This window comes from Neofelis nebulosa, chromosome 3, assembly GCF_028018385.1.
Source record: "Neofelis nebulosa isolate mNeoNeb1 chromosome 3, mNeoNeb1.pri, whole genome shotgun sequence".
Classification (NCBI taxonomy): Eukaryota; Metazoa; Chordata; class Mammalia; order Carnivora; family Felidae; genus Neofelis; species Neofelis nebulosa.
Genome location: NC_080784.1, coordinates 186,833,532 through 186,848,162, shown reverse-complemented (window position 1 = coordinate 186,848,162; position 14,631 = coordinate 186,833,532). Strand labels below are relative to the sequence as shown.

Here is a 14,631-nt window from a genome sequence, read left to right as displayed (position 1 = left end):
GTGCAGTTTTGAGGCCTTTTCTTCCTTCTTTTCAATGGTTGGATAGAGAATAGAGCAGGGGCAGCCTTAGTTTTGACTCAGTAGGCACCATCTTGACCCTCCATGGTGGGAATTTACCCAAGTGGAAGTGGAAATTTAGAATAAGTGACCTGTCCAAGCTCTATGACCATTAAGTGACACAGCTGAAGTTGGATACCGAGGTGTCTGATTCCAAGTTTAGTGTCATTTGACCATATTACAGCTACCTTTCTAGTGCTGTTTATGTTATTTTTTTGTCATCATCTTCTTGGACAACCTCATTCCTTACTGAAAGATAAGTCTCCTGTTGACCTAGAAGATAGGAAAAATGTGTAGAGTACAGGATCAAATTAGATCTTGTTTCACCCATCTTTTTGAGTATACCTTAAGTTCATTTAGACCTTTCTAAATTCTAATTTCTTCTGATAGCTAAATATTATGCTTGAGATTGTTTTTTTAAATTGTTTATTTTTTAAAAAAAATTTTTTTTTTTTCAACGTTTTTTTTAATTTATTTTTGGGACAGAGAGAGACAGAGCATGAACGGGGGAGGGGCAGAGAGAGAGAGGGAGACACAGAATCGGAAACAGGCTCCAGGCTCCGAGCCATCAGCCCAGAGCCTGACGCGGGGCTCGAACTCACGGACCGCGAGATCGTGACCTGGCTGAAGTCGGACGCTTAACCGACTGCGCCACCCAGGCGCCCCTAAATTGTTTATTTTTGAGAGAGAGAGAGTGTGTGTGTGTATGTGCATGCCCATGTTAGTGGGGGAGAGGCAGAGAGAGAGGGAGACAGAGGATCCAAAGTGGGATCTGCACTGATGGCAGAAAGCTCCAGGAACCACAAGATCATGACCTGAGCCGAAGTCGGATGCTTAACCGACTGAGCCACCCAGCCACCCCTACTTGAGATTATTTTTAAAGATGTTATAGCAGGGATCTAGGTTTATTTCATCTTTGGAAATGGAGTTTTTATTTTTTGCCATTGTATCTGCTTTGTCTTAGGTATTACTTCATCGACTTGCAAGTTTTCATCGAGTTTGGAGTTTTCCACCAAATGAAAATACAGGAAAGGAAGTGACCTGCCTGGCTTGGAGACCAGATGGCAAACGTAATAACAGGATTATTTAAAAATACATTACTATTCACAAGAAGAATTTTGTAAAGGAAGCTTATTTCCAGAAAGAATTTATTGTGCTTATTATATTTTTATTGTATACTTAATATCAGTTTGGAAACTTTGTTTTTTGGAATGCTTTAAAGTGTTTTCATAGAACTGAGATTAATTTTACTATGTTGTTTCTTGGCAGAGATCTCTCTAAAGAGAAATCTGACTTCTTGGCAAAGATAACTCCTAAAGTGAAATCTGATGGAATGTGCAAAATACTTAGGTTTTATTCTTGATGCTGTCTTGTCCTGCGCTGATGGCCCAAGCTTCATCTTCCATTCACTAGTCCATTCAGTGCCACTGTGGCCTTTTCTCCCAAAATTGTATGTTAACATTAAATGTGTGGCTCATAAATATTCTGTCTTCACGAATGCTTGCCTCACCCGAAGGACTCTCAGCTCTGACCCCATTCCTTCCATTTCTGTATGATCTTTCTCCTGGTGCCCTTTATTTTGTAGCTTGTTATGGCTTTGACAACTGAACTCTCTCCTTCCCTGTTGTTTTACAATGACAGTAGTTATTTGAGCTGTTGTGCACATACAGTCCATACAGTAAGGTGCTGTAAATTGTACAGCTTAAAGTTCATCTGTTACCATTGGTGCTTTAAGAAGAAAAGCTGAATTGTTTTTGTAAAATGATATGTATTCCACATCGCTCATTTCTTTTCTTGTACATATAAATGAGTATGCAAAAACACCCTGAAAGCCTCAGCTGTTTCTGGCTGTACTCAATTTATTCAGCTCTTGTTTTATCTTTTATTTAAAAAAAAAAAAAATGTATGTGTAGAATTAGAGGGTTTTTATAAATAACATCATGAGATCTTGTACTATTCATGCAAAAACACTAGAATCTCAAATATAAATCATGAAAGTCAGTGTATGTTGATTACACTGTGTATGTATACACACACACACACACATATAGATAGATGATTTCTTAATCATTAAAAAATATGCCTTGTGTTTTTGGACAGTGAAATAAAGTTTTGTTAGGTAGTCATTATTTCAAGATTGCTTTGATTTGTTTTGAAGAGGAGACCTGGATTGCCTCACATCCAGCTAAATTGCATGTGTTGGTATACAGTGAAACTCAAAGCCGTCTACTTAGAAATTCCTAAATTTGGTTTGTTATGAAGATATCAATGACTTATGTGGAGAAACTGTACAATATAATTCAGCCACAGTGAAAGGAAGAACTCTCCTCAGTATTTGATGGCCTTGTTTCTCATTAAGGGTTAGAAACAAAAGAAATATAAAACCTTCTAAGAACCAAGCAGATGGAATTACTTCCAAGACAAGCAAATCTTGGTGATATGCTGTTGTTTAGCTGCTGAGACCTGTTCTGTATCTTCTGCTTGGTGTAACAGGGTTCCGGTCCAGAGGCTTTGAGGTGTAAGATGTTAAGTGCAGCACGTTTGAGCATTTGCAAATAAGCTTAGATAACAGCAAAACTATGTGCAAAGATATCTTTCAGTTTTTAAAATATTATTTAGAGGAAGGATTTTTAGGTTAAATAATTTCTATGATTATGATGCCTTTGAAATAGTAAAACCGGACAAGAAGCGAAATAGCCTTTTAGTTTTCTGGAATGTTGCTATAATTTATCCTGATTGTTTCTTCTTGTTTCAGTTTTGGCCTTTGCTCTTGCTGACACCAAGAAAATTGTTCTGTGTGATGTAGAAAAACCTGAAAGCTTGCACTCTTTTTCCGTGGAGGCTCCAGTTTCTTGTATGCATTGGATGGAAGTGACTGCAGAAAGCAGGTGAGTCCTCAACAGAGAACCCCGATAGTTACAGCAGGGCAGTCGTGCAGCTTCCGTTTTTTAACATGGAGACTTAAGACTCTCTGAGTGTTGACCATGGACACGTTGCATTTAACTTTGGGTTTTAAGTTTATCAAGATGACATTTTTTAATGCTTTGTTAGATTTTTTTTCTTCTAAAAATGTGTGTTTTCTTTACTGGACCAATAGTGCCTGAATGGCTAAGATTTTTCTTTGCTTTTTTATTTTTAGGAGTTTATATCAGTGATTTATACTTTCAAGTAATAGATGTTAAAATTGCTAATTAGCAAATTGAGGTTCTGTTTTCCTTTTCACCATCTATTTTTGGCAGAGCTTTGTTTTTTTGCATCTTAGTAGATATCCTGAGTACAAAAAGCGCTAAATTGAGCACTCTGTTCTGATGCTAAATGAGTTCTCTCTGTATCCATGGTCCTTATAGTTTCCTTGCTTCATGAAAATAACTTTTTGCCTTAGTCTACAATCAAGTAATATTCCAGGCTTGCAGTAAAGATGGTGTAAAGGATAAGTGGGTTTAGCTAATACTGAAAATAAAGGTTTTTTTTGTTTTGTTTTGTTTAGGAAATACGGTAATTTTGTTTTCAGTAGCTTTTCCTTTCTAGTTAAGTTTTGAGTTAATATCAGATTAACTAAGGGCGGGTCTGTGAAGAATTGGATAACAAGGATATAACGTGGTGTTTGAAATTCACTATGGATAAAACAGTGAATATAGCAAATTTAGATATGTGCTACCCATCATCATCAGGGTAAGCAAATGGTCACATGAATATATAGATGCTTAGAGGAGCAGAGTATGCCGTGTCATTTCTGTGACATTCCAGGTACCTGCTAAGTGTATCCCTAACATACTTTCTACTAATAATTTAGAAATATAATATGGAGATTCCAGGGTCTCAAAGGGCACCTAGTTTGTATGAAAGTGGAAAAAAGGTTTGCCAAGTCACCACTTTTTCACCTTTTCACTCATTTATTACTAACCTTAATATGGAGGTAGAATTCAGAAGAGGGGATAAATAAGACTTATACTAAACCCTTGGTTTGCAAGGTCCAGAAACGTGCTTGTAATCCAAAGCACTCGTATATCAAAGCAAATTTCAAGAACCTTTGGCTCAGTTATGATCATGTGACATTTGGTGTCAGGTGCAGCTCGTATTGCAAGACTGCTCTCGTTTATCAAGTTAAAACTTATTAGAACTATTTGCTCCTCTGGCTGAACCCTTGCAGAACAAGTTACACTCAATCCAAGGTTGTACTGTATTTCAAAATATGTAGTATTATCTCATATACCTGCCAGGTTGTCAGTTCCCCAAATGTATATAAGCTGTTGAACCCACAGTTAAATGATATAATAACTGCGGTGTTCTCTAAAATTATTCTTGGTACTCATATGTTCATAAATATTATAAATTCTTAGTATCTAATACTGAATACCTAGGGAAAATTGTTTATTAATATTTGTTCCTCTAAGTATAAAGTGGCTGGGTTTTTTTGTTTTTTGTTTTTTTTGGGCAGAAATAAAGCCCCTTGTAAGTGAAGAATTTCCTATTTTTCTGTTTCCTGTTTGCGATTGCCATAATGACTATTTTACAATACTAAAATATGTGTGGCATCTGTTTACTTCATAATGCATAATATATAAAACTGAGTATTTCTTTTAAAAATACTATTTTTTAATGGAAAGACAGGTAAAATCTTTGGTATTTTTGTAATGCCTCTGCTTTTCTTTTCAGTGTTCTGACATCCTTTTATAATGCTGAAGATGAATCAAATCTTCTCCTACCTAAATTACCTACACTGCCAAAAAAGTAAGTATCAGAGTTTAATTTCATTGCGGATTTCTCTTTACTTTTAATACTGTGATACTTTTCTCGTGTGTTTTAAAAAATACGTTTCTGTTATTTTTACACCAGTCTCTGTTTTTCTCTAGTTATAGCAACACCTCAAAAATATTTAGGTAAGCTATGCCTTTTTGTTTTCAATTAAGATAATCTTTTATTAGTTGAAAGATGTAGTTGAAAGGTAACCTAATTTATTTTTGTATTTTAGTGAAGAAAATTCTGATGAAATTATTAAGCTTTTGGGAGACGTCAGGTAAATCTTGCAAAGATCTTAACAAGTCTCATGTCTTTAAGTTGCTACTTGAGCCAGAATTTAGGGTTTCAAGGGCAGTTGCTTTACTTGTCATGGTATTTCATTGCTGACAAACCTCAGAACAGTATACAAGCATTAGTATCATTTACTTGTTTTTGTGTGGTCTTGGATTGTGTCAAGTTTAATAATGCTATACTGTACCTTGGTTTATTTTAACAAGTAAAGGAGGTAGAAGTTACTGGAGTTTCTAAAATTTAAGTTTAAATATTCCAAATTTTTAAAGCCCCTTTAATATACGTGTAGCATCAGAGCCATGATTCAGCCAATGGCACTTTGTGTTAGAAAGGATTGTGTTGTGATTGAGAGTATATAAATGCAGTGGTTGTGAAAATATCCTTATTTTACTGTAAACTGATGCTCTTTAGGCTAGAGCAAATTTATCTTCCTTTGAAAAAAGGAGTAAGCGTACTATGATGGAATATGAACTATTGGAGAATTTGGTGTTTCAGCTTTCCTGTAGGGGAGCCTCAGCTTGCAGATTATTTGAGAGCAAGGACAATTTCTGTCTCAGTTTAAGAACTCGATCTTCTCTGTTGTCCTCAGCTTGTTGCATTACTTTTAATTAGGCTGAATATTCTTGTCCTTGGAGGAAGCTCTGGATTTATTGAGCTTTATGCGTACGGAATGTTCAAAATTGCTCGAGTCACGGGGGTAAGTTTTCCTTTAAAATTTTCGATACCATTTCTCAGAATATACCAACTAGAATACACCAGCCAACTGATTTATGGAAAAAGAATGAGACACTAGCCTTTTTTTTCTCCGTTTCAGTTATTGGATTCTTCATGTTAAATGTTAGGAGAATAATTTTCTTACTAAGATAAAATAGTAGTCCTATGGTATCGATGAAGAACAGGGACTGTTAGTGGAATTAGTCAAATTTTTCATAACGAAAAGATGGGTAGGACACACTTGATGATGATTGAATGTTTTTGTAGCCTGTAGTCCGGGTGGGAGCTACAGTTTGTGATCGGAGTGTGAGGAACATCACAGAAGCCATCTTGCCTTCGTGCCGGGTCTGCCGTGGTTGTTAAGTCTCGGTCTTCTCTGTTAGCTTTTCTCTCCTCTTCTTGCCATTCCTGAGAGGGATAGGAAATATCGTTGGCTCTCCAACACTTGATTTGGGACCTTGATGGAGGGGTGTGTGCGTGTGTGTCTCCTTGCGGACGAGGCGGACACATACCTTCGTGTCCCACAGGCGTGGGAGGAGCCAGGCATGTGTGTTTCTGCTTTCAGAGCTCTGTGAATTTTTGTTTCCTGTATTGTAAGCAGATGCAGCCTAGCAATAATACTAAACAGAGCAGGGTATTTGATTGTTTTACAGATCGTCGGTACTTGTCTTGCATTATGTTTATCTAGTGATTTGAAATCGTTATCCGTGGTCACAGAGGTTTCTGCAGGTGGTGCCTCAGAGGTTTCATACTTCCAGGTGAGTATTGAAACTTGGTCGCAGCAGAGAGTAAATACAGATTTGTAAGGTTTTCAACGTTTTTTATTTATTTTTGGGACAGAGAGAGACAGAGCATGAACGGGGGAGGGTCAGAGAGAGGGAGACACAGAATCCGAAACAGGCTCCAGGCTCCGAGCTGTCAGCCCAGAGCCCGACGCGGGGCTCGAACTCACGGACCGCGAGATCGTGACCTGGCTGAAGTCGGACGCTCAACCGACTGCGCCACCCAGGCGCCCCTAGATTTGTAAGGTTTTGATAGGTTTTTATTATCCTCGTCTTTGGATTCTAATGGTTATTAAAACAAAGCAAAAAAAACGACAACAGCTTGGAGCTTCTAAATCTCATATTTAGGATCTTATTCTAGTGAACACTGTTATTACTGTGGCCCAGTATAGTTTTCATGGAAACAGTGTTTTGATGGTTTATTAATGACCATGTTAATTGGTTGCTAAACCAGTTTATCTATGTACCAAGTGTGTTCTTAGGACTCGGGTCCTAATAATAATAATAGCTAATGTTTATTAAGTGTTTAATGTGTGCCAAGTACTGAGTGATTCATTGTAGTCCTTTTGAATCCTCACAGCCACTTAATAGGTAGGTTCTGTTATTATCCCCACTTGATAGATAAGTAAACGGGCACGCAGAGAAACTGCAGCACTTGCTCAGTGTTGTCCTACATTTAGGAAGTGACCCTGGGCAGTCTGGCTCCAGAGTCGGTGCTCTTAACCGACACATTTCCTCTTGTGGACGATGATCATTTAATGCTGGCAAAAACTTTCTGTGCTGTATGCTGTTTGTATTGTAGATTGTGGAAACTGTGTTGACTTCTATGGAGTATTTAGACTGTGCCCTTGCCTTTAAGAAAATCTTCCCTAGGTTTTCTATTTCTTTTTCTTTTTCTTTTTCTTTTTCGTTTTCGTTTTCGTTTTCGTTTTCGTTTTCTTTTTCTTTTTCTTTTTCTTTCTCTTTTTCTTTTTCTTTTTCAAGGTTTTATTTTTAAGTAATCTCTACACCCAGCGTGAGCCTCGAGCTCACAATCCCAAGATCAAGAGTCGCACGTTCCACCAACTCAGCCAGCCAGATGTCCCTTCCCTAGATTTTTATACCAGATAACCCAGCCGCTTAGCCTCAGGATGCATGAATTCCCAAACAAAAGTAGAACAAAATGATGCAGAATGCGCTGTGTAGGAGGCTTTCCGGTATTCATTGTTCTGTCAGAGCTTGGGGGGACCCTGGACTTCCTGATTCCCTGGACTAGTTGTTGACATTTGCTCTTCCTCTTAAAGTTCTGTGGAAATAGGACTTCTAGGATTGCATTTGGTGCTATACTAAAATGATTCATTATTTCTTTGAAGTTTGTAATGGATATTCTTTTAAACAACAGCTTTATTGATCGATATTTCTTGTACCATTGCAATAGATATTTAATATGTGTTTATCAGGAACATACAGTTTTTAAAAAACTTTTTATATGTATTTGTAATCATTTTTAAATTCCTCATAATAGTGTTAGGAAATAGTGTGTAATCTTTATTTAGCTATGGAGAGGGGATTGCTAACCTAGAGAGGGTGAGCTGTGCCCGGCTAAACGTGACAGATTAGAAAATCCTAAGGTTCTGTTCTGTTAGGCTCCAATGGAGCAGAATTCGGTCATCGTCTTTCTGATAATTTAGACCTCGACTCCTCTTCTAAACTGTAGGATTTTTTTTTTTTTTTTTTGAGCTGGGAGGGACTTTTTTTTTTTAATCTTTAAAAGAAGTGTGTAATTATAACTCACTTTATTTTGATTTTACAGCTTGAAACCAATCTGTTGTACTCTTTCTTACCTGAAGTAACGCGGATGGCTAGAAAGTTTACTCATATTTCAGCTCTTTTACAGGTATTTATTTCTGTCTTGTTTCATGTGAATATTTACTCTAAATTTTTAACAGTCTATAAATAAAACACAGATTTTATTCTGTAAAGCTAACTATCTGTGGTGTAAACATGTCTATTTGATAATCTAATAATAAATAACCCTTAAAGCAAGAAAAAGGGATTTAATTGAAAATCTATTCCCACCCATCTCTTTTTCTTCAGAAGGAAAGAAAAAAGTAGTTTAAATCTTTTGAAAATATTCCTGTGAGTGAAATAACATTTTTGAATTTTAATTTTTATTGCAAATAAAGCATTATGGAAAACAGCTCTCATACCAGTTTGCTTTTTATGCATAATAAACCCGCCTCATACTAGCTTGTGCTACTGTAGGTCAGTGTAGCCCAGCAATTTGGGCTGGGCTCAGCAAAAGGTTCTGTTGTTCTGGGCCAGGTATAGCTCATCTCAGCAGGGCCTGGTCATGTGTCAGTGGTCAGCTGGCTGGTCTCAGTGTCCCTTACTCATGACGGCTCCACATTTGTCATCTCCAGACGGCTCGCCCAGGCTTGTTTGTGACATGGTGGCCTCAGCAGGGATGTCTAGTGCCAGTGGACATGTGTAAACCATTTGAGGCCTTGGACTCAGTGTCAGTTCTGTTTGTTGGTCATAGCAAGACATGAGGCCAGCCCAGATGTCTAGAAATGGACCCTCTATAGAGGAGCTACAAACAGTTGGGTCCTTCCTTTTTCAGTCTGACACAGTCACTGACTTACTTGATGTGAAAGATTTCTGGAGATCAGTGTCTTTTTAAGGATTCTGTTTGAAAATTGAATAGCTGACTAAACCAGCATTTTGACAGTTAGTGTACATGAAACATACATAAAAAGCTGGAGGATGTCTGTTTTACCAGATAAAAATTTAATTTCAGAATGTTTGATGGTTAAGTGATTATCAAGCATTAGCTGTGGTCTTCTCTTTCTCAGGCTGAGTTAAAAATGATTGAAAGTAAATTCTGGATTTTTTAAAGATAGTTGAGAATAAAAAGCATATATTAGCACGTTGATTTACATACATATTTTTTTTTACTGTTTTATTATTTTTTTCTTCTTGATAATAGTATATAAATTTGTCACTAACATGTATGTGTGAAGCGTGGGAAGAAATACTGATGCAGATGGATTCTCGTCTCACCAAGTTCGTTCAGGTACTGTTGGTGACGTTTTCCCTGGAAGGAGTGAAAGAGTGCACGATGTCCTCCTTTGCTTTATGAGATGCCAGGGGAGAACTGGTCCGATTTGGAAAAGGCTAAGGTCAGGATTTCTCGCAGATGGCTCGGTCTGACCTCACGCTATTTCCCGAGAGGACAGGCTTTCCTCCCACTGGTACAGTGTAGGTGGGGACAGGTTGTGGAGTGGAGAGTGGGGCCAGGGGTGTTGGAAGAGCTGACCGGCCATTTTCCGTTAACTGATAATTCACGTAATCAGTTTAAATATGGATTTGAAGGAAGGTTAAGGAAAAGGAAGGGAGTCCTGCTCCTGTAATTTTAATTTTGAATCACACGTATGCTTATCATTTTCAAAATACGCGTCATTTTTTTATCCATTTTGTCTAGGAGAAGAGCACAACCACTTCAGTGCAAGATGAATTCATGCACTTGCTGTTGTGGGGGAAAGCAAGGTAGTAAACTCACACTAGTTGCCCTTGCTTTTTCTTCTTTTTTTACAGTAGTTTTTTATTTCAAAAGTAATTCATATTCATTGTAAACAAAAGTAGAAAATTCTGGTGCACAAGAGTAAAAAATAGTATATATCTTTCTAGACTTTTCTATGTATTTTTTTACGTAAATGTAATCATTTTTGTGTCTGTAATATATATATTTCTAAATGTATAAAAACATTTAATTTTATACGGTCAGATCAGTCTTTTCCTTTTCAGTATCTGCCTTCATGTTATTCTTAAAAAGGCCTTTTCCATCTTAAGAGTATTCAAAGATCTGTATTTTCTTCTAGAGTGTTTTTATGGTTTATGTTATATTCTATTCTCATGTTTCAGATGTGATTTATTTGGTTATATGCTGTGGAGGACTGACTTCTTTTTCTCTTAAGGTTTAGATAATTGCCCAGCGTAATTTATTGAGTATCACACTTTGTCCTTAGGGGTTTGTTGAAATGCTGTTTTAGCATTCGGTACCTGTTAAATGTAGTTCAGTCTGTTTCTGGACTTTATTGTTTCATGTTTTCTGTCCTTTTGTGAGTATAACAAAGTCTTAATTTTTGTTGGACTGTTTCTTTTTATTTTGTTTAAAAATGCTTTTGCTTTGAAATTTAAAAGTTTTAAGTGATGCATTCATATTTTGAACGGAGAAGACTAAAAATACTTTTCTTTTCATTGTAGTGCTGAACTTCAGACCCTCTTAATGAACCAGTTAACAGTAAAGGTGCAGATAAAGTATCTTTTTATGTCAATGGCTATGTTCACGTGCTTAATTTTTTTTAGAGAAGCATGCAATATCTTATATGCTAAATATATTTTTTTCTTTTAATTAGGGCTTAAAAAAGCTTGGCCAGTCTATAGAGTCATCATATTCCAGTATACAAAAATTGGTTATAAGTCACTTACAGAGGTATGAAGGTGGTGTCGAATTTTTGGTGTTGCATCTATACGTATGTGGTGTCGGTGTTCCTTCATCATCTGGCATTCTCATTTTGAGCCTTTTCTAGCTAAAATTGTTGCATTGGCACTTGAGGGGAATCTTGGAGTGCCCAAGATTTTTAAAGAATCAGTAATGGTAATGCTGCAAATAATTTTCAGACATCTTTTTACCAGTCTAGGCTCTCTGTCTGGGCTTTTCTCAGCCAGACAACCAGGAGGTATATTTTGAAAAAGGGATGTACCCTTTTTTGAGCAGTGAAGTTAAATATGTTTATCATTTTAGAGTTTACCAAGCATACTATTTGTGCATTTAACACCCTGACAAGGTATTGATAATTATTGTCCTCCTTTTTACACAAAAAGAAACTGAAATCCAGAATGGTCGTTTGGCTGGCCTGAAGTTACTAAGTGTCACAATTAGACTGTGTCTCTGACCTTTAAGTCTTGTTCTGTTTCTATCCCCAGCTCCCTTGGTGAAGCAGTTTGCATATGAATGTTCAGTGTTTCACTTGAATTTTGATAAATTCCTTTATGCTGAGTGCTTAGCCCTTTCTACGTCGCCTGTCCCTTGGATCACTGCAGTGCCCTCTGGCCTGGTTTCCGGTCCACAAGGACATTCGTGCCCCTCAAATCTATCCCCCACAGCAGTTCTGATCATGTCACTCTTACTTAAAAACCTCCAGTGCTTTCTTGTGGCTCTTAGGACCTAAACCTTTGCATGGCCTTTAACATGGCTGGCTCTCTGCTTCATGCACACTGGTGACCTTCTCAGACTTGACATTTTTTCTTCCTACCCAGGGCTTCTCTGCATCTGTCTTGCCTTCTGGGACGCTCCCACCCAGTCCTCACTCAGACTCTTTAGGTCTCAGCTCAAATACCACTTTTTCCGAGAAGTCTTTCCTAATTCCCCAAATTAGGTTATTTCATTACACCTGCATCGTATGCATTTCCTCCAAGGCATTTATGGTAGTTGGAATGTTACCCTGCCTGACTGTGTGGCCGTGACTGTCCTCCCCCTTAGACTGTCAGTGCCATGAGGTTTTGTTCACTATTAATGTCCCTAGCACGTAGCACAGTGCCTGACCTGAAGTCGGAGCTTAAACAGTATTTGTTAAATGTTACACTGATGGCTTTTGGGTGAATAAGATGGCCACATGACTGTCTTAAAAGTGCCAGGGCTGGGGCGCCTGGGTGGCGCAGTCGGTTAAGCGTCCGACTTCAGCCAGGTCACGATCTCGCGGTCCGTGAGTTCGAGCCCCGCGTCAGGCTCTGGGCTGATGGCTCGGAGCCGGGAGCCTGTTTCCGATTCTGTGTCTCCCTCTCTCTCTGCCCCTCCCCCGTTCATGCTCTGTCTCTCTCTGTCCCAAAAATAAATTAAAAAAAAAAAAAAAAAAAAAACGTTGAAAAAAAAAAGTGCCAGGGCTGACTGTGGAACATAATTTGATCTTACAGAATTTAACCTTGTGGTCATATATTCATCTCAGTCACGATGACCAAATGATTCTGCTACCGTCTTAGAGAAAATTTTGAGAAATAATTACTTCTCCTAGAAAGAAAATTAAGCTTGCTTTCAGTTTTTATATCTGGAAATTTAGACATGTTTAGGCAAGGTAGCCGGTGTCTGCCACCTTGATGATGGTAGTGACCGTAATTTATTTCTGCTCCATTTTGATAGTGGCTCCGAGTCTTTATTGTACCATTTGAGTGAACTGAAGGGAATGGCTTCATGGAAGCAAAAATACGAACCTCTTGGACTGGATGCTGCAGGAATCGAAGGTAACTTAATTGTTCCATGGAGTACATTAAACACGCTTTCCTCATTTGACAAATGACATGTAATTATTTCTTTTTAGATGCTATTACTGCGGTGGGTTCTTTCATACTCAAGGCAAATGAACTTCTTCAGTAAGTATGAGGTGTTACCTGGCGTCATTGACCTGAGAACACTTTACTCTTTTTTAAAAGTAAGAACCCAGCAAATTGTCATGATTCTCTTAAAGTGAGTTTTTAAGTTTTTATCAAAACTGTATCTTTACAGTTTAAAGATAATTAAACAAGCTAATAACAAGAGTCTCACCAATTAGAGTGGCATTTTACTCTCCCATCGGCCTCCCTCCGAGCCCCTCTGCAGATACAGAACGAGAGCAGATGCAAAGAAAACAACAAATGTCTCTTGAGGGGTTTGGCTGTAAAGGAATGGCCAGTAGTTGGGAACCGCTGTCGGGTCTGTCTTCTTACGATGGGATAAGTTAGAGCATATTTATATATGATGCCATGTTCTCCTCAAAGGGGAACAAGTGATGCTGGCAGATTGAGGAGAGGATCGCTGGGGCAGGAGTGTGGGAGGGGATGGCCATGTGGTGCATTGGGGAGTGGGCCGGAACAAGAGCTTATCCACAATTACAGGAGAGAAGGCTGTGGGAAGGGACCCAGATGCTAGTACATGAGCACGTGGGGCTTGGGGACCTTCGCTTCCCGTTGTCCTGATTGTCTTAATGAAATAGGAATGTTCTGTCGGCAGCTGAAGGTAAGGGTGGGGAGGTGGTCTAGGAATAAAGGAAAAGCTGTGACCCGGTTGTCTAGTGGGAGGGTGAACAGGCGGCTAAACAGGCGGCTGCTGGTGGTGCCGAGGGCCCGTGGTTAGTGCTTATGAATGAGTGTGGAAGTGAGAGCCGTCCCCACGGCTGCAGGGTTTCTCTGCTGGGGTCAGCTGACAGTGCTGGGGCACGGAGCAGGTGAGCGGTCAGATTAGGTAGGCCCGGTGACCGAGGGGAAGCGACAGGGGAGCGAGGGAATTAAAACCAGAGCATGATTAAAATGAACCTTGAATATAAGCTGGTTTAGGAGGAAGCGGGGAGCTGGTGTGGGTGGGAGGCAGGATGAGAGGTGGTGGAACCAGTAGGCAGTGGTCTTCGTGAGACGGAGGTTGGGGTCCTGGAGAGAGGTCACTGGGAAGATAGGTGGCTGTTGGTGAGTGGCATGCTTCACATTGAGATTTAGAGGGTTCCAGTTGCCGGTGACGGTGTAGGCTGTGAACTGGGGAATAAGTAGTCGAGGTGTGGTGGAGGACGTGACTGTTACCTGAACCATTGCATTGAATGCTTCATCATGGCAGTCCTAGTTTTTCCATCCAAAAGTGTTTTCTTAGTTCTTTAATCATTTTCAAAGCCGTGCTCTTGTTTTGTAGATGACATCTTTTCACATCCCTGTGGACCTTAATTAGATATTTTTAGAAGTGTGCTGTTCCCCTGAAGGATTTCCACTTCCTGGATTTGTCTTGGTCTCCGGTTGCGAGCTTTCTTCAAATACCTGATGCTCAATTTCCTCCTTTTGATTCATGAGGCAGTTTAAAGCGCGTGGAAGGTCTGTACGCAGGGGCAACAGAAAGCCGGCCTGAGTGCGGAGCGCGAAGCTGGCTGTGGCCGCCAGCGCTCGCACAGAGCCACCTCCACTCTTCCCGGCTTATTCGGGTTCTTGGAAGAACCCCATTCGTTTGTTGTGGACCTGACATGTCCAGGGTCTGAGAGTCCCTGGGACTCTGCGG

The 14,631-nt window shown here is 39.2% G+C and overlaps 1 protein-coding gene across 2 annotated transcripts in view; it reads left to right on the top strand.

Moving 5' to 3' along the window:
* ANAPC4 (anaphase promoting complex subunit 4) overlaps positions 1-14,631 on the top strand; it is a 34,173-nt gene that overhangs the window by 2,511 nt on the left and 17,031 nt on the right. For both annotated transcript variants that reach the window (XM_058722939.1, XM_058722938.1), the window contains exons 2-15: positions 1,022-1,127; positions 2,813-2,945; positions 4,714-4,788; positions 4,911-4,937; positions 5,030-5,074; positions 5,701-5,785; positions 6,456-6,560; positions 8,377-8,460; positions 9,553-9,639; positions 10,048-10,112; positions 10,830-10,872; positions 10,982-11,058; positions 12,763-12,863; positions 12,941-12,992. In XM_058722939.1, the coding sequence (XP_058578922.1) occupies positions 1,022-1,127; positions 2,813-2,945; positions 4,714-4,788; positions 4,911-4,937; positions 5,030-5,074; positions 5,701-5,785; positions 6,456-6,560; positions 8,377-8,460; positions 9,553-9,639; positions 10,048-10,112; positions 10,830-10,872; positions 10,982-11,058; positions 12,763-12,863; positions 12,941-12,992 (1,085 nt within the window). The remainder of the gene's footprint in view (positions 1-1,021; positions 1,128-2,812; positions 2,946-4,713; positions 4,789-4,910; positions 4,938-5,029; positions 5,075-5,700; positions 5,786-6,455; positions 6,561-8,376; positions 8,461-9,552; positions 9,640-10,047; positions 10,113-10,829; positions 10,873-10,981; positions 11,059-12,762; positions 12,864-12,940; positions 12,993-14,631) is intronic.